This window comes from Centropristis striata, chromosome 1 (genome assembly GCF_030273125.1).
Source record: "Centropristis striata isolate RG_2023a ecotype Rhode Island chromosome 1, C.striata_1.0, whole genome shotgun sequence".
In the NCBI taxonomy this organism is placed as follows: domain Eukaryota; kingdom Metazoa; phylum Chordata; class Actinopteri; order Perciformes; family Serranidae; genus Centropristis; species Centropristis striata.
Window position 1 is genome coordinate 9147888 of NC_081517.1, and position 22841 is coordinate 9170728.

At 39.6% G+C, this 22841-nt stretch overlaps 1 protein-coding gene across 1 annotated transcript in view; it reads right to left on the reverse strand.

The window, feature by feature from the left end:
* The window catches only part of LOC131970424 (sodium/potassium/calcium exchanger 3-like), a 70123-nt gene that overhangs the window by 22329 nt on the left and 24953 nt on the right, over positions 1 to 22841 (reverse strand). Inside the window, exon 3 of the mRNA XM_059331819.1 lies at positions 1331 to 1407. Coding sequence (XP_059187802.1) covers positions 1331 to 1407 — 77 coding nt within the window. The remainder of the gene's footprint in view (positions 1 to 1330; positions 1408 to 22841) is intronic.

Consider the following 22841-nt stretch of genomic DNA (forward strand, 5'->3'; position numbering starts at 1 on the left):
ACTTGTTGTGGGTGTCTTTTTTGAATTTTTCTTTTGAGTTCAACAAAGGCTACATAGTATCAAAATAAATCATGCAATAACAGTTGCAGCAATGAGAAAAGAAAATTAAGAACAGTGCAAAACAGAAAAAAAATTAAACAAATGTAATATAATATTATAAACTTCATTACAGCATTGCATTATTGCATATTTCACCAGAAACAATATTTAATTGGCATAATATTCATACCAAGCTTTTGGACATACTAAAAAATCTCACATACTCTTTTAGTATGCTAAATAGCATGCAAGTATGGAGTTGTGGGTGCAGCCCTTTATTTTAAAGAATATAGCTGCTGTTTTACTGTAATCTTCTGTATTTTCAACAGATCCCATCATTGGACAAAAAAACAACAATATGGTCCATCTCCAATTTATTTCTTACTGTGGCACATTAAACTGTAGACCTTAATATTTAAAAAAAATTGTTAATTCGTGGCCTAGAGGTTAGGAATCGGGCTTGTTACCAGAAGGTCGCCGGTTCGCCAGGACTCAGATTCCCATGCGGAGAAGTACACATTGCAGTTAAATTACCACCATTGACCTTGAACCACACTGCTCCCCGGGCGCGCAGAAATGTGCTGCCCACTGCTAAGCATGATGTGTTGAATTCAGTTCAGTTTAATTTGAACTACAGTAATAAGGAAATCTCCCGAACTCATTATCATTAGCCAGCAAGGTGGACCTAATAAAGTGGTGGGGTCTTCAGGTTGGACGTGGTGTGGGCTCAGAGATGCTCTTCTCTGTTGTAACAGGTGGATATTTGAATTACTGTTCAACCAGTCTGGCCACTCTCCTCTGACCTCTGGCATCAACAAGACTCGCTGGATATTTTCTCTTTTTTGGACCATTCTCTGTAAACCCTACAGATTGCAATTAGATCAGCCATTTGTGAAACACTCAGACCAGCCCGTCTGGCACCAACAACCATGCCATTTAATGCCAAGTCATTTAAATCACCTTTCTTCCCTGATGCTCACTTTGAACTTCAGCAGGTCGTCTTCACCATGTCTACATGTCTAAATGCATTGAGTTCCTGCCATGTGATTGGCTGATTAGATAGTTGCATTATATTTAGTTAAAAAGGTGTACAAAATTAAGTGGCAAGTTTTCAGTTGCAAATAACACATATGATGATGATGTGTCTGCCAGCAGGACAGTGTGTGTGGGAATGACTCAAAATAATAATAGTATTGAACAATGGAGTTGTAGAGGAGTAAGATACTGTACCAGGCTTTGGATACACACACAATACATGAATGCAAAGTTATATAGTTGAAGGTAAACTTACACACAGGACATGCAGGGCCACAGCTCCTTCTGTTCTCTCTTTGTGTGTGAACAGGTCTGTAGGGAACTCGTGCAGAGCTGGAAGAGACAGACATATAGGGTTAGAACAGTTTAAATACGTATGCAAGTGTGTATATGTATGTGTGTGTTTCTGCAGACTGTGGTTCAGGGAACACATTTCCAATAAACAGCAGAGAGGTCAAGGCGATGAAAAAAAGAAACCCACTGAACTCGTGTACTGACGAGGAGCTTTGCCCTGAGAGTACCTTGCCCAAATGTGTGACAGTCTTACCAGTGCAGTGCCAAGGACTGTGTGTGAGCATGCTTCCTCGGAGAGCGACAAAAGGAGAATAGGGAAATGGAAAAAGTGAGCACTAGGAGGACAAAGCGAGGGCAAAGAGGAGAGAGAGCATTGTAAAAATAGAGCGAGGGATATTTAGGGTACGGCAAGAGGGATGGAGAGCAAAGGAGAGAGAAAGGGTGGTGGGAATTTAACTGCAATGTGCACTTCTCTGCATGGGAATGTGAGCACAATTGAGCAAAAGCTGCAGAGAGCGAGACGGAGAGAAAAGTTGGCACACGGAGAGAGTGTAAAGGAAAACAGAAAGATGTGAAAAGGGGGGAGTTTGGTTTTAAATGTGTCCGTCCTCCTCTCCATGGCTTCTTGATTTCCTCCCCTCTCTCAGCCCCACAGTCCCTCCATGACTGCCAAGAGCAGTGACAGGCGCTTGGCCTCCGGAGAGTGTAGAGGAACCTTTGGCTCTCACCCCTCCAGCATCAAGTCACCCCTGTCATAATTTCCTCCCACACAAATCAGGAGCGTGTTCATAGGCCACTGCTAACACCTGTTACATATTTCGGCACCTACACTATTCCTTGGGAGAGGTGAGCAGGACACTGGGCAGAGAGTTATGTCAGATTCAGGAATATGTTATCGACCAGTACAGCAAAAAGAAAGAAATTATAGTTTATAGGGGCAACTAGACTAGATCTCAAATGAGATCTAGTCTGGAAACCAGCCATTCATTTCTCCGTAGAGGAGGCGTCGTTTACGATCCTCCGGAGCCGTTTATTGGGCGCTAAGAATGTCTATCAAAAGCGTCTGTAGGTAGCTCTTAGCCAATCATATCAGTTATACCAGATGACGTATGGAGAGCGACAGAAATGGATGTTTGTTGTGTGTGTGTCTGTGAGAGAGTGTTGCTTGCTGAGTTGCTTTTCCTGTTCTCGCTTTCTGCAAGATTATTTATTTTCACGCTTTATTCCCCCTCATGTCATTCAGCCACACACATCCACTGATTTTATGGGCAATAAACAAGCTGCTGCGGGTCTCTCGCTGTCCCCTGCCTCGTAGCAAGATCATCGGCGTTACGGTAGCGGAGCCGCCAAGAGACCTTTCGCCTTTCAACTTTCGCTCTAAACTATTTAAAACACCATCTACAGCTAAAGAGAGTTTCGCGTCTGCTGCAGCCATGTTGGATCTGTAAGAAAACTACAAGCTTCCGTCTGTCGAGTAGTACGCGTCATCGTCCCTCCCCGTTCTCTGATTGGATCCCTAAAACAGGGCTAAGAAACCTCCCTGGTTGCCAGACTGCCTGGAGGTTCGAAATGAAATTCGAGCGCGTAAGGCAGTATGGGTATACCCAGGCTAAGGGGCAACAACAATGACAAGAACATAACTAGAAGACCTCCACTAATAGCAGATTCCTGTCGCAAAATGTAAATAAAAGTAAAAAAATAATCAGATCCAATCATGACGAAGAAAACATGACCACCTTGGCAGGGGGTAAAAAGTTTACAGACTGAGGCAACCATACAAAAAGCCTGTATCTATACTCTGATCACGCACACAGGGCTACTAATTGAAACATGTTACTTATTCATAGCCCATTGTCTTAAATTTTGCGTGCATATGATATGGCAATAGGTCCCCATGTTTACTCTTAGAGTTATTGCCGCCCTGTAGCAGCCATAGTTATTATAAAAGATGCTGAATTAGAGTAAAAGGCACAAAAGTTGCACTTTGAGAGGCTGGGTAGGGCGTTGGATGGGTCCAACAAACCCGGGACTTTCACACAGGAGAATGGTGTTCATGTCTCATGTGAAAACAAATTAAACCATGTGATTCAAACATCACTTAACTTCCGTGCCTCACGTTTTAACGTCACTATGTCTCTTCCAGTAGTCACTTTGTCCTAAAACCTACTTCACTTCCAGCATTTACGTACACTTAATCACTTTTTAATCTTTAATAATGCCTAATCAGGAAGTTTTTTGCCCTTAACCTAGAGAATTGGTTTTGTAGCCTAAATTCAATGGAACTGCAGCCTTTTTCCTTTTATAACAGTGAAACTTATGATGTCCTGCAGCCAGTAATGTTACCATTTTTAGAAACATCTGTGTAGATATCATATGCACACAAAGTTGGATTTTGGCGTATGCATTGCACGTAATTTGAAAGTCATGTTCTTTGTACGTAGATTGGTGAGACCAGGTTGCTCATTCAATGTGGTTGTGTGTAAATGTTGGATATTGCGTGATGGTCATAAGAGTGTTGGTTCTGCTGTTTGTGTGACACAATAGTGATGCCATTTCAGCCAGGTCTCTATTGAATCATCCTGGTTTAATAAGGGCAATTAAAATACTTTAATTGTGATTGTTTAACTGTTTGAAAAAGGCAATTAACTGCAATTATCGACAAATCATTATCAACAACAGCACAAAGCATATTTTCATAGCAGGAGTTTGAAGTAGGGATCGACAGATTATCAGACTGACAGATTATTGGCTGCAATATTCACCTTTTTATGATTATCACTTTTTTTTCTGATTGAGGATAAAAGAAGCACTACTTTGGCTCTGTTGCAACCTCCTCTTTGTGTCTGTTGTCACCACTCTGTAGTGTTGTTCAATGTCTTCCATCTAAATTGGTTACACATCAAGAGTAATAGCCTATCAACACTACTGAAGGATGCTGTGTCACTGACGGTCATAGCTGCTCCAGAGAGCCAGAGCAGCTGTGTTTCCAATGTTTGCAACAAACATCACAATCTTCTTCACTAAATGTTCAGTTCTATGAGTACACTGGACATGGGTGAGCAATGCTTGCAGCTCTTCTGTGTGGAGTTTGCATGTTCTCCCCGTGTTAGCGTGAGTTCTCTCAGGTCCTCCGGCTTTCTCCAACAGCCCAAAGACATGCAGCTTAGGTTCAATTGGTGACTCTAAATTGCCCGGAGGTGTGAATGAGTGAATATGAATGTGTGAATGGTTGTCTTTTTCTATGTGTCCGCCATGTGATAGTCTGGAGATGTGTCAGTGGACCTGGGATTGGCTCCAGCCTCCCGCGACCTGAGTTCAGATAAGCAGTTGGGATAGTGGATAAATGAATGAATGAATGCTGGACCAACTAAACAACTGTCAAGGATTGGGCTGATGGACGGCTGATTTGACAATCCATGATGGTTTGAATCAACTGGTAAAGCCTATCTAGCTGTCGATGCTTTGACTAAAAAAATGTTTCTTCAGAAAGACACTACCATGGTGAATTTTAAGGTGTACATAGACACCTTTTCCACCTTGGCCAGTTCGGAGCGGGTGCCTAATGTCGAACCAGTTCTTCGTGTTTTGACAGCCAAAGAACCGGCTCTCAGCCTGGTTCCAGAGCGGCACTAACTCTTTGCCGGTCTCGAGCCAAGAACCGCTTACGTCAGGGGCTGGAGGTGGGATTATAGTGACCAACAAGACTAATGAAGACGTGTATCATTCATTTTATTTTATGTGTTTAACTCCAATGTGATCGATACCAGGTAGTCTGTGCTAGGTAGCTAGTTAGATCTAGCGGGCTAGCGTTAGCTTACCATTTACGGGCTACTATTAACATCTTATGTTCAGTGTTGATAAGAGTGTAATCGCCGCCCATAGCAATCCAGACAAGCAGCACAAATGTGTTGTTCCAGTCGTGTTTTGATGCCAATGTAGGCTTGCAAAGCCAGGAGCAACATTTGTAGAGAGACAATGTTGACCTCTATGGTTGTTATGATGCTTGAAGTTGCTGCTAGAGTTTCTGGGAAGGTGGAGATATATACAGACGTATACAGTGATGTAATGACATGGCTCTGTAGCCTGTGGGAAATGAAGAAGGTTCACAAGTTAAACCAACTTGATAGGACAATGAAGTTTTGCACACAATGACCCAACCCTACAACTGTCAAAAAAAAGCTGTAGCCCTCTGGCATGGCTAGAAACTTCCGCTAAATATGCAGTATTGCTAGATATGGGTAAATAATTAAATAAATGACTTAAATTTAAATTATTGCTTTCAAAACTATATTTGTAACACTGTATTGCTGCAAATGACAACAGGCTTTTCGAGTTTGCAGTTATAAATCGACATTATTGCCATAAAAAGCTGTGGGTTTGAAGGAGAATTACTTCATTCTATATCTCTGATGAAATGGACGAAGAGGAGGATGACGACATGAGACAAAGGTTTGAATCAGGAACATCAAGGTTAAGTGGTATGCAGTATCTTAAAGAGTGTAGGAGGCCTTTACCATCATGCATGCCCACTAGAGAGACAGGTAGGTTAACCATGAGTGGGTGATCGAATGAATGAATAAATCAAGTGAGTTAGGAGTAGTTGAGTAGTTTATCATTCCACCTACATTGAGACTTATTTCAGTCTCCTTCACATCATGTTGCGGAGAGAAAATGAGAGCAGAATGAATAGTTCACTACTTTCCCACTGTTCTCTCCCACTCTCCCGTTTTGTACTATGTTGACCTATTTGCATCCAGCGTCTCGCTGTGTTGAGTGGCTGCAGTCCTCCTCTGCACTATGTTCCACTGCTATAACTTCTTAAACCTAACACAATGCAGAGCAGCCTGTAAAAAGCCACAGAGGGTACAAAGCAGCAGAGCAGACGGCCATCTCACAGCGACAGCTGGATGTGTTTAAAATTTACTGTTACAAGCCAGTGTTAGCGAGCTCAAACTCAATCCAGCCCAAATGCCAGGCTAGTGTGTGAAGGGAAACAACAAGCAGCTCTCATGATCACACACATCACAGTATCACACACTATCACAGGAATTAGAGCTTAATGTAGATGAGAAAAATAAGTTTTTTTCTCTGGCTGAACGTTGAGGGAAATAATGTAATTGTGAATATTGCAATTGTACAAAACAATAATAGTGTGACCAACACAACATAGGATAACATACAAACTGCTCTTTCATGTAGGTCAGGTCAACATGTTATTACGAAATTTGATGAACTCATATGAATTACATATATTAATTTAGTTATTAAATTGTAAAAACCTTCAATCACAGTCAAATGTTATAACTTGTATCTTCAAGCCTTGTGAACATATAATACATCATCATGACTTAGCTCAAATCTGCAGTACAACAGGCCTGGTGTAAAATCAGTCAGTTACAGTAACACATTGCACAAACTAATGTGCATAAATATCAAAAAGAAAAAATGTCTGACTTTGGCTCTCCCAATTGAAACGTATTAAATGACATAAACTTATTGATTTAACATATACATCAAATCTCAATTAACCATCTCCACGACCACACTAGAGGCCCAGTGTGAACATTTATTGAAATATTATGAGATAAATATGAATCCTACTGATCTCCAATCAGTAACAGTATTGTAACAAACTAAAGTGCACACCCACTATGGCCCTACCACTCAAATGTTCAGATTAGGGGGCACTTTATTTTGCCTCTAGGTCTGATGTTGATCATCATTGCGGGCCTAATCCTGTTCACTTCACCCATCCGTTCAGAAGAAAGGACAGGAACTTTATTTTGGTCTTGAGGAGCTGCATCATTTAATCATGGCCAGTCTGAAACCTGAACTGTACATTTACTACCAACTGACAATTTGATTGCTATTTTTTTCTCTGCAGTGGTGGAAGAAGTATTCAGATCCCTTACTGAAGTAAAAGTATTAATACCGCACTGTGAAATCACTCAACTACAAGTAAAAGTCCTGCATTCAAAACCTTACTTAAGTAAAAGTACAAAAGTATCAGCATCAAAATGTACTTAAAGTATCAAAAGTAAAAGTACTCGTTATTCAGAATGGACCCACTCAGATTGTTTTATATATTCTAAATATATAATTGGAATATAATTGTTGATGCATTTATCTATGCAGCGTAGATAAGGTAGGGCTTATTTCGATAACTTAATATACTGTTATGTAGTTTAATAAAAAAAAAAAAAAATCTAATCACTTTAAATTGATTATGTTTTTTATGTTAAATCTTGACCTGAAAAGTAACTAAAGCTGTCAGCTAAATTTAGTGAAGTAAAAGTACAATATCTGCCTCAAAATGCAGTGGAGTTGAAGTATAAAGTTACATAAAATGGAAATACTAAAGTAAAGTAAAAGTACATCAAAATTGCACTCATGTACAGTACTTGAGTAAATGTACTAAATAACATTATATGACTGCTGCTCTGCTCTGTTCACCAATCCTGTCTACCCTCAACACAGCCACCATTTCTCTCTCTCTCTCTCTCTCTCTCTCTCTCAACCACACACTTGCTATGCATACTACATACACAGTATGCCTATGTAGTGTATTGGCTGATGCATAAATACCCCAAAATAAAGGAATCATCAGACAGAGTGATACATCATTAGGGTGAAAGACAAGACTGAAAAGACCAGGAATCATCTAGCAAATTAACAGAATGCTGAAGCTGACTGTTTCCAGAAGTCTTCAAAGAGCCTGCGGATAAAAACCCATAGTGCTAATTACTGATTAAGAAGCATGGAGCCCAATTTCCCATGAGAGATTGCAGGTACATGTGCGGACGCGATGCAGAACCGCACACTCCCACAAGAACCCACTGAACCCTCAAGTAAACAAGGTATTTTATACACAACACTGAAAGGTTTCACTCCTCAGCAACTAGCTCATTGTAATGTGAATCATAAACACATGTTCACCATGTCACACTGCTATGTGGAAAAAAAAGAAGTATACACCGAATCCAAGTCTGATTTACTTGGGTCTTCTTTTGAACAATATTTCGACTGGGAAAACAGAAACAGCAAACATTTAAATGTAATTAATTCCATAACCACCATTCTGTCACTAAATAGTTTGAAGACTTTTTTGTTTTTGTGTTTGTTTTGTCTGTGCTGCGTTTTGGTTGGCTTCCTACCTTTGGTTTAAAGCAAGTGCAGAATTACACCGCTGCATCATCAGCAAAACACGTCATGGCACAAACACTGAATGTGCAAAGATCTACAAACCTAAACGACAGAATAGGTCGCCTGTCATTACCATCTAAAACGACCCATGTGAGTGTTTAACAAAACAACACGAGTGTTTTGCTGGTACAGAGTGGAGCATGTCATTATACATACACATAAGGTTCACTGTTGTAAAAAATAAAATGAAAAAGTCTGCAGTTTCTTTGAATTTAGGATACAAAACCACTTCCTGGTAAGGCATTATAAAATATAGTTTAAAAAGAAAATACCGGGTCCTGCTTAAACCCTTTCTCCCAAACATTGCAAAACTGTGTATACAGATTGGAAAACATGACATAAATAGCAAAGTGGCATCAGTAACAAAAAGGGGCAGGGCTTAGTGACAGCCATTAGCTGTATTGTTAAATGTGTCTTTGTGTCTTTTACTGGTTTTTTTTAAGTAAAACCCCCCAGAACTGAGAAAGCAAACAGTCGAGCATCTACGTACAGAAACTTAACACTATTGTACACTGACCAGAGAAGCACAAGTAACATAGACTAGGGTTGTCAAAAAAGTACTCAAAAAAGTATCGATGCTAAAACGTTGTATCCGGATACAATACTCATTTTCATAAGTATTGAGTATCTGAAGCTTGTCATCATAGTTGCAGTTTCTTTTTGCACAACAGTTTTTTTATTATAAATATTTAACCTGTGGTTCTGTTAATTTTTACATGTTGCATTTTTCTTGTTAATAAAAATATTTCTGTTAAATTTTGGGGTCTTTGTTTTTATCCTTGTGGTATCAAAAATGGTATCGAGTATCCGTATCGAGTTGAAAATTTTAGTATCGTGATCAGTATCAGCGTATATGAAAACTTTTTTTTTTACAAAACATAAAATGGTGTGAGCTATTTATTTTATTATTCTTTATTTTAATGGTCAGCAATTGATGAGTATTTAGCTATGTATGCACGATGTATAGCAATGTTCGCGTTTTTATGTGATTATTTGGTTAGGAAAGCAGCTATCTGGGTACTTATACGTAGTTATATTGGTGGAAATACCCAGTAATCAGTCAGGCTTCTTTATAAAAAAGTAACATCTTCAACCTTTTGAACAGCTTGCAATCAGTTCAATGGCTCAAAGACTTTTTTCTTGAAAATTTTTGTATCGTGACAACCCTAACATAGACAGAACACAATTCACCTATGGCTAAGCCACACCCCCAAAGGCGATGAGCCAATCACAGTGCGCATAGCTAACTCAATACACTCGTACATTCTCTGCTTCCACATCCATTGAAATGCATTGGAGTTAGTCCGTTTTCAGTTGTTTTTATGTGTCTTTTCTTGAGATTTTAAGTTTAAAATGGTCAATCGGTGTGCATGGGGTACCTGCAACTATAAGCAGAACAACTACAACATCAACGCAGGAAGAAGTGGACAGCTGGAGAGCAGTCAGATTGAGCTGAATGGTGCTCTACATGAGCAGGTGAGACAAAGGGCTCAGCAGCTAAGTCCTGTCAAGTGGACGTGGTGATGGAGACGAGGGGATGCTGGCGGAGAAGCCGGCATTCACCGTGCACAGATTGACGATTGCTGTGTCAGGGGGAGATACAGGCAGCTGATGCACTCATCATGGCTTATGAAGACGCATAGACACACACCAAGCACCTGCCTCACTAACACATTCTATAACCAGTTTAACTCCATATGCTGCCATGTGTCAGGGGGTGGACCCTCAGTCACTCAGTTCACTGAGCTCGTGACTATTCAACAATTCGATCTGAGGTGCCTGGTTTGACTGCCAATCTCACAGTTAAATCATCACAGTGGCAGAAAATGTGGTTATAAAAGAATCTTTCCATTTGGATGTGCTGAATGTCTATTTTTACAAAAAAATTAGCATGGTTTGGTCCCACATAAAATCATGACGTACAGTCTGTTCGGTATAAATATGAGCCTATTAATAATACTTTTTATGTAATCACCGTGGTAGACTGAGGTCGCTTTCACATATAAAGTCAGTATATAAAGCAGTTATTAAAATGAATAACAGAATTATAATAATTTATTGTAAGTATTGCTTTCCTTATCTTGTTATCTTTTTTTCTGATGGTTGCTTTGGCAATATATACATTGTTACGTCATGCCAATAAAGCCAATTGAATTGAATTGAATATAAAGTCTTGTAGACTCTGTGATTCAGTGGTGATTGTTACATTTTTCATTTTGTTTGGTTTATTTACACACTGGGCTTTATCAAGCAAACCAAGCATTGTAAACAAATGTCCTTCATCTAATGGACAGAATATGTGAGGGAAAGAGCTGACACTTCTTCAAAGCAAGTCGGTGGAGTTTTTCACTTTTGTGGCATTGATCTGCTGTGTGATTGAATCCATTAGCCAACATTCTGTCACTAGTAATGCACTGTGTTTTGGTTGGCTTCCTTCCTTTGGTTCAGACTGTGTTCTTACCTGCAGTAAACCAAACTCTGGTGCTCTTGGAAGCAAACCGAAACCACAGTTTTTTAGCAGAGCAGAGTTTAGTTCTTTGGTCCGAACCAGAGTTGGTTTGAACATTCAGCCCAGCAAAAACCAAACGCACTACACAACAAAAAACACCAGAGTTCCTTTCAAGCAGACTGAACTGCTCAGGTCTAAACCTGCAGCACCATTGAGGCTTCTGAAATGCTTAATAACAACGCATTAGGCTACTGTTTCAAAATCAAAGAACACATTTGTTAATCACTCTTTCAGTCAGGTTTGCAGCATCAGCCGTCACTCCACCAAGATTGCAATTCCTGGAGAAACTCCAACAAGCAAATACATATCCACACTTCAACCTGATTATTTCTCGTCCTGACACACAATTATGCTTCCCAAGAGTCGGCAACAATGATGCAGACTTTCCAGCGCAATCTGAAGCCGAGGGTAAAGCTGCTGTTTCTCTCTTTCACTGACAAAAACACTGGGGAATGGATTTATCAAGAGGTTAGTTTTACACTTTTCGGTTCTATTTACATCCACGAAAAACAAGTTGTCTTTGTCTGTTTATCGACCTCCGCTTTGTTTCAGTACTGTGAACAGTAATGCACCCACACAAATGAAAACACAGATGGATCAAAAACAAACAAACAAACAAACATTTGATGATCAGTTGACGATAGGCAAGACTTGACCAATAAGATTCAACTATGTAGATGCTAGGTTTTATAGAGATTTCTGGTTTCTGAAACTCTGAAAACTTGTGAAAACTGAGATTGTACTGACACCAGTGTGGCCACACATTCACACCTGCCCCACACTTGGACATACACATCAACACTCCCCTACTCTTCTCTAAACATTTCATCATTTAGGGACAGCTGACTGAGCACCCCTTTTTTATCATTTACACAGTTACACTGTGACTCCTGGGAGCTGCCACGGTCTACTGCTGGTCACTGAGCTGCTGCTCTGTCCTGACTGAAGGTTAAGCAGTTCGGACACACTGACAGCAGTGAGCTCCCACTAAGGGAGGAGAGAGCTCTCCTCACACACTCTGCTATACAGAGTTTTCCTCTCGGTTTGACATAAGATGGCAGTGATTCCAGGTTGAAACAGTTAAAACTTGCACCGAAAAAAAGTTTCACTTTGACTCCCATCCCTAAACATATGGAGAAGAAATATAACAGAAAGAACAGAAGTTCCTTGTAAGTTCTAATATAGAGGCTGCGCTGTCACACATACACAGCACAGGCAAACTGTGAACACACACACACACACACACACACACACACACACACACACACACACACACACACACACACACACACAGCTACAGCAGATGTCTACACAGTCATCACTGTACATAGACTGTTAAAAAATAAATACAAACTGCAGAAACACTCTGAGGGTCAAAATTGTGCAAACAACATAAGTGGAAACCTTTGTTTAATCTAAGACAGTGGTTCCCAACCTTTTTCTTGAGGGACCCACATTTTTACCATTGTAAACTTTGGTGACCCCCCCATTGTCCATTGCTTCTATGAAGCCGAACTCAATGTGACTCTCATGGTACCCTCTCTTTTTCTTTTTGAGATATTCAGCATTTTCGTCTCCCTGACGCTTTGCCATTTTTCTATTAGCTCCGTGTTTCTGTTGTTAGGTGAGGTTATCGCTAGGTGAGGTTACCGCTAGGTAAGGTTACCGCTAGGTAAGGTTAACTGTGTCTACTGCAGGAAGGATGTTACACACACCCTTATTCTCGCGATATAGCCTTTATTTTTACATTTTTCTATAGTGTTTTTTATTTATTTAAATAAATGAATAGTTTAATGTAGCCCTTATTTAGTTGTTTTTGTCCCACTAATGAATTAAATGCTGACTCATCTATATTTAACACATTAGATTTATTACGTCCCTTGAAATCAAGAGGGCTTCGCGACCACCCATGGATCTTTGCCGCCCCCCAAGGGGGGTCGGCCCCCCCCTGTTGGGAATCACTGATCTAAGAGACACTTTTTGCTTTGCCATGTGGAGCATCACATGGTCGGGATGGGACGCACGTCTGGCATAACTGAAGTGGTCATTTCACATTCAAGCATTCAAGGCAAGAAGTAATGAAGCATTCTTGGCTTGTTTTTCTCAATGCTTATTTTGGCCACAAGTGTTGCAGGGCGTCATGACCAAAGCACAGTACGGCAAATGTCTTACAGCAACAAACCCATTCATTAACACAAGGGCATATGATCACATCAACATATGACTATCTATCCAAAAGAACAAAAGGTCACCACTGAAATGTCTTTTTCACAGATCAGATAGTTCACTTGTTATGCAACTTGTGCATCTGAGGAGTGACTCACCCTCACCCTTTCAAACACAGATTCATACAAGGTAACCAGGCAGAGGGAGGGTGCTTTCAGGTTCAACAAAAGATGCAAACTTGTCTTTTCAGAGCTGCCAGAAGATACCCTACGTCAAGCAAAGCTGCCAAGGTCTATTTAAATTATTGTTACTGTAGTTAATAATCAAAGCGCAGTTAGCACTCACAAATTCAAGATCCAGGCCTATACTGAGCAACGCCAGTAATGCCGCTGTTTCTGGCTCAGTCTGTTTGAATAGAAATTGAAGAGTTCATTGCAGAAAAATGATAAAAGCCGTACTTAACATTTTACACCCCAGATGTGTCATTTGAAGCAGAGTCAATATTTATTGGTATATATTACTGGTATTGGTCTATCAAGGTGTATCAGTATCAACGATTATGACATTTTTTTTTTTTTTTACAAAACATAAAATGGTGTGAGCTATTTATTTTATTATTCTTTACTTTAATGGTAAGCAATTGGTGAGTGTTTAGCTATGTATGCACAATGTATAGCAATGTTCGATTTTTTTATTTGATTATTTGATTAGGAAAGCAGCTATCTGGGTACTTATACGTAGTTATATTGATGGAAAATAATGGAAAAGTAACATCTTCAACCTTTTGAACTGCTTGCAATCAGTTCAAACATGGCTCAAAAGCTACTATCTGTTGGTATCAACCTAAGTTCTTATACGCTTTAATTATTTTAATAAATGAAATAATTGACTCATTGATTCATTTTATTATAGATTTATTACAAAAACCAGTGTCAACACACGTCCAACTCATCAAGGTTGAGTCTGAGTCTAGTTCTAAGATTGACTCAAGTTCTCCATTTTGGCCCCTTTAAAGAGCTGATATAGAAATAAAAACATAATGACACTCTGTCACTGAGTTTATTCACTTCTTATAAAATCAGCCAGTGGTTCTAAAATCAACTTTAATAATGTGGTTGTTCCATTTCTTTATATGCATTGTCCAGAAAATAATTTTATAAATATGCTGAAGTCCAAGTCCGAGTCATCAATGTGCAAGTCCGAGTCATCATGCTCCAGAATGTCTGAGTCAGCAGAGAGAGAGTTCTAGTCAAGTCCAAGGCTATTATAGTTAATGAAAACTAACGAAATAACGAAAACTAGAACTGAAAAAACATTTTCATTAACTGAAATAAAAATAAAAATGAGAGTTTTTTTAAAAACGATAACTAACTGAAACTGTATTTTGTGGTTACAAAACTAACTAAAACTAACTAAAATTATAGTGGAAATTCGTTTTCGTCTTTCTCAACTTTTTTCCATACGTAAACCTTTTTGGTTGATATGAAATCTATTTCATCTAGTTTTATGACTTAATAAACTTATTGGGGCTGAGATGGATAATACAAAGGAAATAAAGGCAACATTTATTGTGACTTTTTTAAATCTGGCACCCAACAAATACCCCATTACAAAAAAACTAAAACTAACACTAAAACTAAACTAAAACTAAGCATTTTCCAAAAAATAAAAACTAACTAAAACTAGCAAACTCACTCAAAAAACAAATTAAAACTAACTGAATTTGAAAACAAAAATTCACAACGAAATTAAAACTAAAGCTAATGAAAAAAACAAAACTATTATAACCTTGGTCAAGTCCCGAGTCCTGAAAATCAGGCTGAGCCCGATTCCAGGATTTGAGTACTCCATCCCTGACTGGAAAACAGTGCTGAGCTGCACCTCAAATTAACCCTCAGGTTTCAGCTTCCACTTTCACTTATATGTGGCATCTTGACAATTGACAACAAACACCAACAAGCATGATCAAACGTTCACACTCACATCAGTCCACTCCGATCCATTTCATCAATATCAGAACCCCTACCAGGGTGCCGATAAACTGTGCTCAACTTTAGCCGCCTGAACACAAACTCCATAGCAACAGAGTGAGTGTCTCCTTGTAGCGGAGTGGCAGAAGGGAGAGGTGGGCAAAAATAATAGACTGCGAGCCTTAACCTGAAGGGAGTCACTCCGCTGCTGTAGCTCCGTGGAACACTTGCCATTAGCGATGGCGTTTGATGTACTACATGCAGCGCACAGGCCGAGATGCAGTGCATTATGCATGATGTTTGGGGGTGGGGAAAAAAATACATGTGACCTGATGTACGATGAGATCAGTTTTGTTGTGTTACGAGTTAGTGGGGTGGAAGGAAAAAAAGCTGAGGGGGGAAATTTCAGAAAGATACCTGAAGCTGAGCGTGACAACTCAGGCAATAATATTTCTTAAAAGGCATGCTGATGAGGCAATATGTGGTGAAACTGTGTGTATTGAGTGTGTACGAGAAAGAGAGAAAAAGAAAGAAAGAGAAAGAGATGTGGTTGGCCTGGTAATTAGCACAGTTGTAAGTGAGGTCACTGGGATGAACCCTAACAGCTGCTGATGGTGCTCTGGCCCCAACTACCCCTGCTGGCTGTAGTACACACACACACACACACACACACACACTAACACAGAACACACAGATGGAGTGAGACACAAACCTACATGCAAAAACACACATACACATAAGACCAGTGAGTTTCCATTGTTTCCCTTCCTGCAATCATCCCGTTCTCCCTGTTCTTCTTCACTATGCACAATCAGTGGCAGTAAACGTATCAATCAGCAATCAGGCTCCAGCTCGCTGAGGGACACGTTCTGCCTCAGTCTGCTTCGTTCTCCTGTTGGAGCTGACTGCCCGTCTGCTCGCCCACCTACCTGCCCCATCCCATGCCGCTCTAATTTACCAGGCAATTTGGAAGGAGTCACCATGAGCCACTGAGGGGATCTGAATTGAGACGTAGCATGAGCTCTGTTTGGCTTGTTTTCCTCGTGCTGGAGCACTGTGGCACATTTGCTTTCGCTTTAGGCTTCATTGAACTTGTTCTGATGCACAAGCTTATCACGAAGGTTCGTGTGTTGAAAAACTTTTGCCAAATCTCTTTTGCTTCCTATATTGAAACTCTTATTATATTCTTTATTGCTTCTTCTCACGCCAAGGTCAGCAGATACAATAGTTGAGACCAAGGGCTACAACTAACAATTATATCATGCACTGCCTTGTACACTCTGTTTCAAAATGGTGTCTCCATAGCCCACTGCAGGGTTAACAAAAAGTGACTAGAAAAGTGCACTCAGTAGAGTGCAGATGTCCACCAGACATTGAGAATCTCCTGCATAGCATAATTCTGATTGATCTCCGCTCAACAAAACATTTTAAAAGGTGTTTGCTCCTGATCAGTACTCAATAAAATTCCCCGAACCCGACAACTCTGGTAGAAATAGATAAGCTGAAGTGGAGATGGAAAGGGGTGAGAGAACAAGAAGACAAAAACACAAAAACAACCTGAAATGACCGAAGACGGAGACGTCGAGACAGGCACGGACTCAGACCGCGAGGAAGAACACATGCAGACCGAAGCGGCTATGCTAATATGGATGGGACTGAAAGATATCGTTAAAGAAATACAAGATTTTAAAGCCGAGCTGAAAGCAGAGTTCACAACATTCAAGGAAGAAATAAAAAAATAAATTAAAGAAGAAATTGAGGATTTATAAAAAGACGTTAATCAGCGGCTCACAGAAACAACAACAGAGTTAGCTGCACAAGCAACATGGTCTCACAGGAATCTGTGAAATAGCCACGGACTCGCTCAAATTTCCGTGAAACTGAAACGGATTTCGCTACAATGCAAGTTAATGACAGTCATATCCCGTGGCTATTCCAACATACAAAGTGATTATGTACATTCACTGAGTGAATATTTAGAAAATAAAACATATATTTCTTGCTAGAAATGTAATCAAAATCCATTTTTATGCAGAAACTAAGTCAAAATATTGATTTTTTCACTAAAAATGAGAGAACTGTCCGCCATGTTTTTTGTTCTGACCGCCTGGACCTTGAAAGTCACATGACTTGGAACAAACCAATAGGAAAAAATATCCATGTAATAGCCACGGGATATGACTGTCATTAACTTGCATTGTAGCGAAATCCGTGTCAGTTTCACGGAAATTTGAGTGATTCCGTGGCTATTCCACAGATTTTGAGTTAAGCAAATCCGTGGCTATTTCACAGATTCCTGTGAGACCAGGTTCGCACAAGACAAGAGAATCACATAGGCAGAAGGGAGAATTGAAGAGATGGAAAACTGGAACATGGAGGCAAAAGAGGCCCTGCTCCAACCGATGGAACAACAGAAGATAACAGGCTGACAGACCAAGAGGGAAGAAATCAACGGAATAATATCCGTATTTTTGGCCTGAAAGAGGGAACGGAGGGCAGCTCAGTGACACAATTCATTGAACAACTTATGAAACAAGAGCTGCCGCTGCCGACAAACATTGAGCTACGAATACAACGGGCACATCGAGCTCAGAATAACATAATGAGCTTCCAGGACCTGAAAACAGACTATAGCCTTGAAAACAGAGACCATTTCAGATTTTTACAGCTGCAGGAGTATTTTATAAAGGAAATACAAACTGTAAAGAACCTGAATGGTGTACTTGATGTAATGATCAGGACATACAATGGAACCAAACTGAAAGCAGTTTCAATACTGTACCGAAACTTAAGAGACTCAGAAGATGTCTCTGCTCTGTACATTAAGGAGAAGTGGGAGAATGAATTGAAGATCAACATTACCGTAGAGGAGTGGCAGAATATGTGTGAAGCACAGCACACAACCTCAAACTTGAGAATATGGCGGGAATTTGGGTGGAAAAATCTGACCCGTTTCTTCATTACTCCCAAATTAAAAAGTAAACAAACAGGCTCCCAGCATGCTTGCTGGCGTGCACATGGAGAAAGGGAAGCGAATCTACACATATTTTCTGGGGATGTCAGAAACTTAACCCATTTTGGGGAAATGTACACAACATAATTAAAGACATCCTAGGTTATGCAATACCTAAAGAATGTAGTGTTATGTACCTTGGGAACTTGAATCATTATGTCCTGGTCAAAGACAGATATTTAATAAAAATACTACTGGTCACATGTAATTACCTCAGTATTTTATTCTATTGTATTTTATTGTACTTGAATACCGAACTGCTGTGACAACCGAATTTCCCTTCGGGGATGAATAAAGTTATCTATCTATCTATCTATCTATCTATCTATCTATCTATCTATCTATCTATCTATCTATCTATCTATCTATCTATCTATCTATCTATCTATCTATCTATCTATCTATCTATCTATCTATCTATCTATCTATCTATCTATCTATCTATCTATCTATCTATCTATCTATCTAAATAACAATAACAAGAGAAGGTATAAGGTGGAGCCACCAGCTGTGAATGAATGGTTTGAAATCATTAGAGAAGTCCATAACATGGAGAGAATGACATAAAGACTAAATCTGATTTTTTTTCAGCCACTCCACCCATAGAATGTAATACATGGATCTATCTGTATACTTTGATGTTTACATGTGGAGATGAAAAATTTCAATAAAAATTTAAGTTTAAAAAAAAAAAATCTCGAGAGTCAGAATAGCTGACTGGTCAGGACCTAATATTAATTCATGTTCTGTGTTCGTCTTTGATGAAAATAAGACACACACACACAGTCCATTTTCATACAGTGAGCATATGTGCTCACATCAGCTGTGGACATCACAATAGTCAGACTGAGCCAGAGGTCTATTTGTTTATTAACATTATCTTTCATTAATTTCTCATTTATTTTCAAAAATGACACATAGGGGAGGTGAGAGGAGCGTCCTGTTACTAAATCCCAAAATAAAGGAGTTTTAGATGACATCCCTCATAAATGTGCTGTCATTAATAATCTCATTCTAATGCATACCTAATTTAAATACAAGCAAATAGTACCGGAGCACCGAGATGCAATTTGTTTGACAACACCTATGACATTTTCGTTGATGTTGACCCACACAAGCACAGAACACAGAACCAGTGCACAATCTGTGCATAAATATAAACAAAGTGAAGCAAAACAGATGATCCCACATTGGGTCAGGAGCATTAAACCAAATGAATCAAAGCTGTGGGTGCAATGTCACCTTCTGCATACATACTATATGTAAAATGCTAATCCACATACTCACCCTCTTTCTATTGACGGCTCATGAAGGCATGAAGGCAACTAATGGTTATTTTAATTGTCATTTAATTATTATTTCCTTGACTGATCAGTTGTTTGGTGAGAAAATTGTGAGAAATGTCCATCAGTGTTTTTTTCCAAAAGCCAGAGTCAGTATCCTCAAAAGTCTTGTTTTGTCCACAACTCAAAGCTATTGAGTGAACTGTCATAAAGGAGCAAAGAAACCAGAACATATTGACATTTAAGAAGCTAGAATCAGAGATTATGACATTTGAGACAGTGGTTCCAGGTTTACTTTCATTCATAAAACCAAAGTATTAGCTTGCACCTCATCAACAATGACAAGTTGTTGATACATTTTCTGTCGATTGGCTAGTCATGTCACCCAGAGTGAGGTTACAGATCAACATGTCATCACATAAAGTAACACACCGTGAGCGAGTGTGTGGGTTTATTTACAGAGAGGGAAATAAAGGAGAGAAGTGGGAGGACTGTGTACATGCATATGGTGGTGTTACATTTGCTCTTGGCCTGGAACTCTCGCTCACACATCTACTGTACAAATCCCAGCGGATAACCACTCTCGTCATCTTTACCTAACACTCCCTCACTCCCTCCATCTTTCATCTATTTATATCCATCATGGAGATGGGGGTGAAAAGGTGGAGTAATACTTCAGAGTCTTTGGGGATTTCCTGCAATCTCTGCTTTTTAAAAATATAGAGACAGGAAGCCCCCTGCCCCAGCTACCTTCCCCCCTCACCACTTTCTACCCAGTACTTGCTGATCTCTTGCTATAAAGAGGAAGAAGGCTAAAACCACTGGCTGCTGCATATTTCAGCTGTACATCCGAAGTAATCATATGTAATACCCGACAGACCCATCGGTTGACAGATATTATCGGCAGATATTGGCCTATCAATGACATATTGGTATCTGTGTATCTGCTGTCTGATAAGTGCTGTTACGAAAACTTTTTTTACACAATATATAATGCAGAAAATGTTGCTTGGCATGATTTAGAAATGGTGTTTGCACTGATTTTTTTTTAGTCAGCACTTGTTAATTTAGTTCTTTATTCTATTCCTATTTATATTCTCAGTTATCATATATAGAACTGTCTGTTTGTATAATGTATAATAATGCATTGCAATGTTAAACTTTATTTAATAAAGTTGTAGGACAAAGTATCTCTCTGTGTCTCTGCAATTGGTGGAAAATCTGTGTACAATCCACATAAAAAGGTCTATTTTCATTCCAGCTCAAATAATTTCCACATCAGTCACCATATTGGTTATCAATTAATATTCCCCTCTAAAATCAGTATCACCGTCTCCAAAATCGGTCGGGCTCTAATCTGAAAGTTTATGTCATATTATGGCGAATGAGAGCAGACTAGGCCCACTCAGTCGCTTCAATGAAGCTCTCAAAACAAGCAGCTCCATGGATGTTAATGGTTTCATTAGGGGGCACAATGTATTGATGAGTGAATTATTCAGAGTATCTTGAGTGGGTTGTCTTGCCAGCTGAAACTGCTAATGTGAGCTGCCGCTGTTAATATTTCATTACTTTTAATCACAAAGGTAATGGGATAATCCCAAATGGGATGCAGCGACTGTATCTCATTACGTCATACTACTACATTGCGTGCAACAAAAAATAAAACCGTACAGATAAAATTAATTAAAATGAAGGGAAAAAAGGGAAATTAAATGTAATTTAAAATGGACAGAGAGCTCATTGTGAACATACTAGAAGAACATGTGGAGGAGGACGGACTGTCAGGTTTCACTTTACAGAGCAGCAATAAGCAGTAACGATGCTCCCCAAAAATTACGGGTAATGATGTCACCTCTTCCAAAAAGAGCCAGGGAGTCTTTTGTAACACAGGCTAAGGCTCGGTATGCTCCGGGTGTGTGTGTGTGTGTGTGTGTGTGTGTGTGTTTGTTTGCACGTGTGTGACAGCGCAAAAGTGAAAGACACACCATTAGGGAATGCAAGTATGTGTGTGTGCATGCGTGTAAAATTCTGCCCCGCTCCCTTCTCACTGATGATATAATACTTTCAGGCCGTTGTCATGGAAACGAACAGGCACCGCTGGCTGGATTTGGCATTGGGGGGTAAGATGACGAGGGGGGGGGGGGGGGGGGGGGGGGGTTGTCTAACTGCATTTGGAGATTTGGATGGCAGGCTCTTATTTGGATTGCACTCTGTGTGTGTGTGTGTGTGTGTGTGTGTGTGTGTGTGTGTGTGTGTGTGTGTGTGTTGCCATTGCTGCTTTGCTGTTCTGATGACTAAGCATATTATATTACAGTTTGGTACAGACCAGACCCGACCTCTGGAGTAAAGGCTCAAGAGAGGATTTTACTGTGTGTGTATGTGTGTGTGAGAGATAGATAAACAGACAGCCAGACAGAATGAGAGACAGTACAAACACGCTATGATCTGACATTTGAAGCCATTTGATGAAACACTATTGCCATTCAAGTGTGTCTGCAGGTTCTATCAATGAAATATGAATTAGGTGAACTGGATCACAGATCACACTCATCACCTCATTGTCTTAACAAAGTTAACAAAGATGTTTAAACTGAATTTATTCGTAGGTAAAACCAAAGGTGAGCACATGCAACATGTCAGTCAGATGTCCTCATTGCTGAAGAAAACTGTGCGCACAAAACTACATAGGGTTACTATAAAGTTAAACCAGAAAGTTAGTAATAGCTGTTTACTATAGTGGATGTCAATAGCCTATGTCTGATCTCACAATTTTAAGTTTCAATTAAAAGTGAATAATTATTTGTGTATCGACCCAATGATCTGGTATAACAGCCCAAAAACCCCAGGGCTTAAAGTGGGCTAGCCAAAATTAAACCCCCAGGGTATATTCTATTCTATATTCCAGACTATACCTCTCTAGTCCAGATTATCCCCCGCTTGTGTTTTTCATAAATTAGTCCGTATTTCAATGTCCAGAGTTTTTTCCATTATACTTTTTTATATTTTGGGATATCTCTTGTGTCCAGATTATACCTCCTTGTGTTCTTATGCTTCCTTTTGTTTTTTGGATCATAAGGTAACTCGCAAATTGTAAAAACATATCACAAAGTCATCAGATTTGGTAAAAATCTGGCCAAGGAGGCTTTGAAATAGCCTAGCCCAGGGGTCGGCAACCCAAAATGTTGAAAGAGCCATATTGGACCAAAAAAACAAAAAACAAATCTGTCTGGAGCCGCAAAAAAATAAAAGCCTTATTTAAGCCTTATAATGAAGGCAACACATGCTGTAAGTGTCTATATTAACTATATTAGCCTACTACCAAAATGACT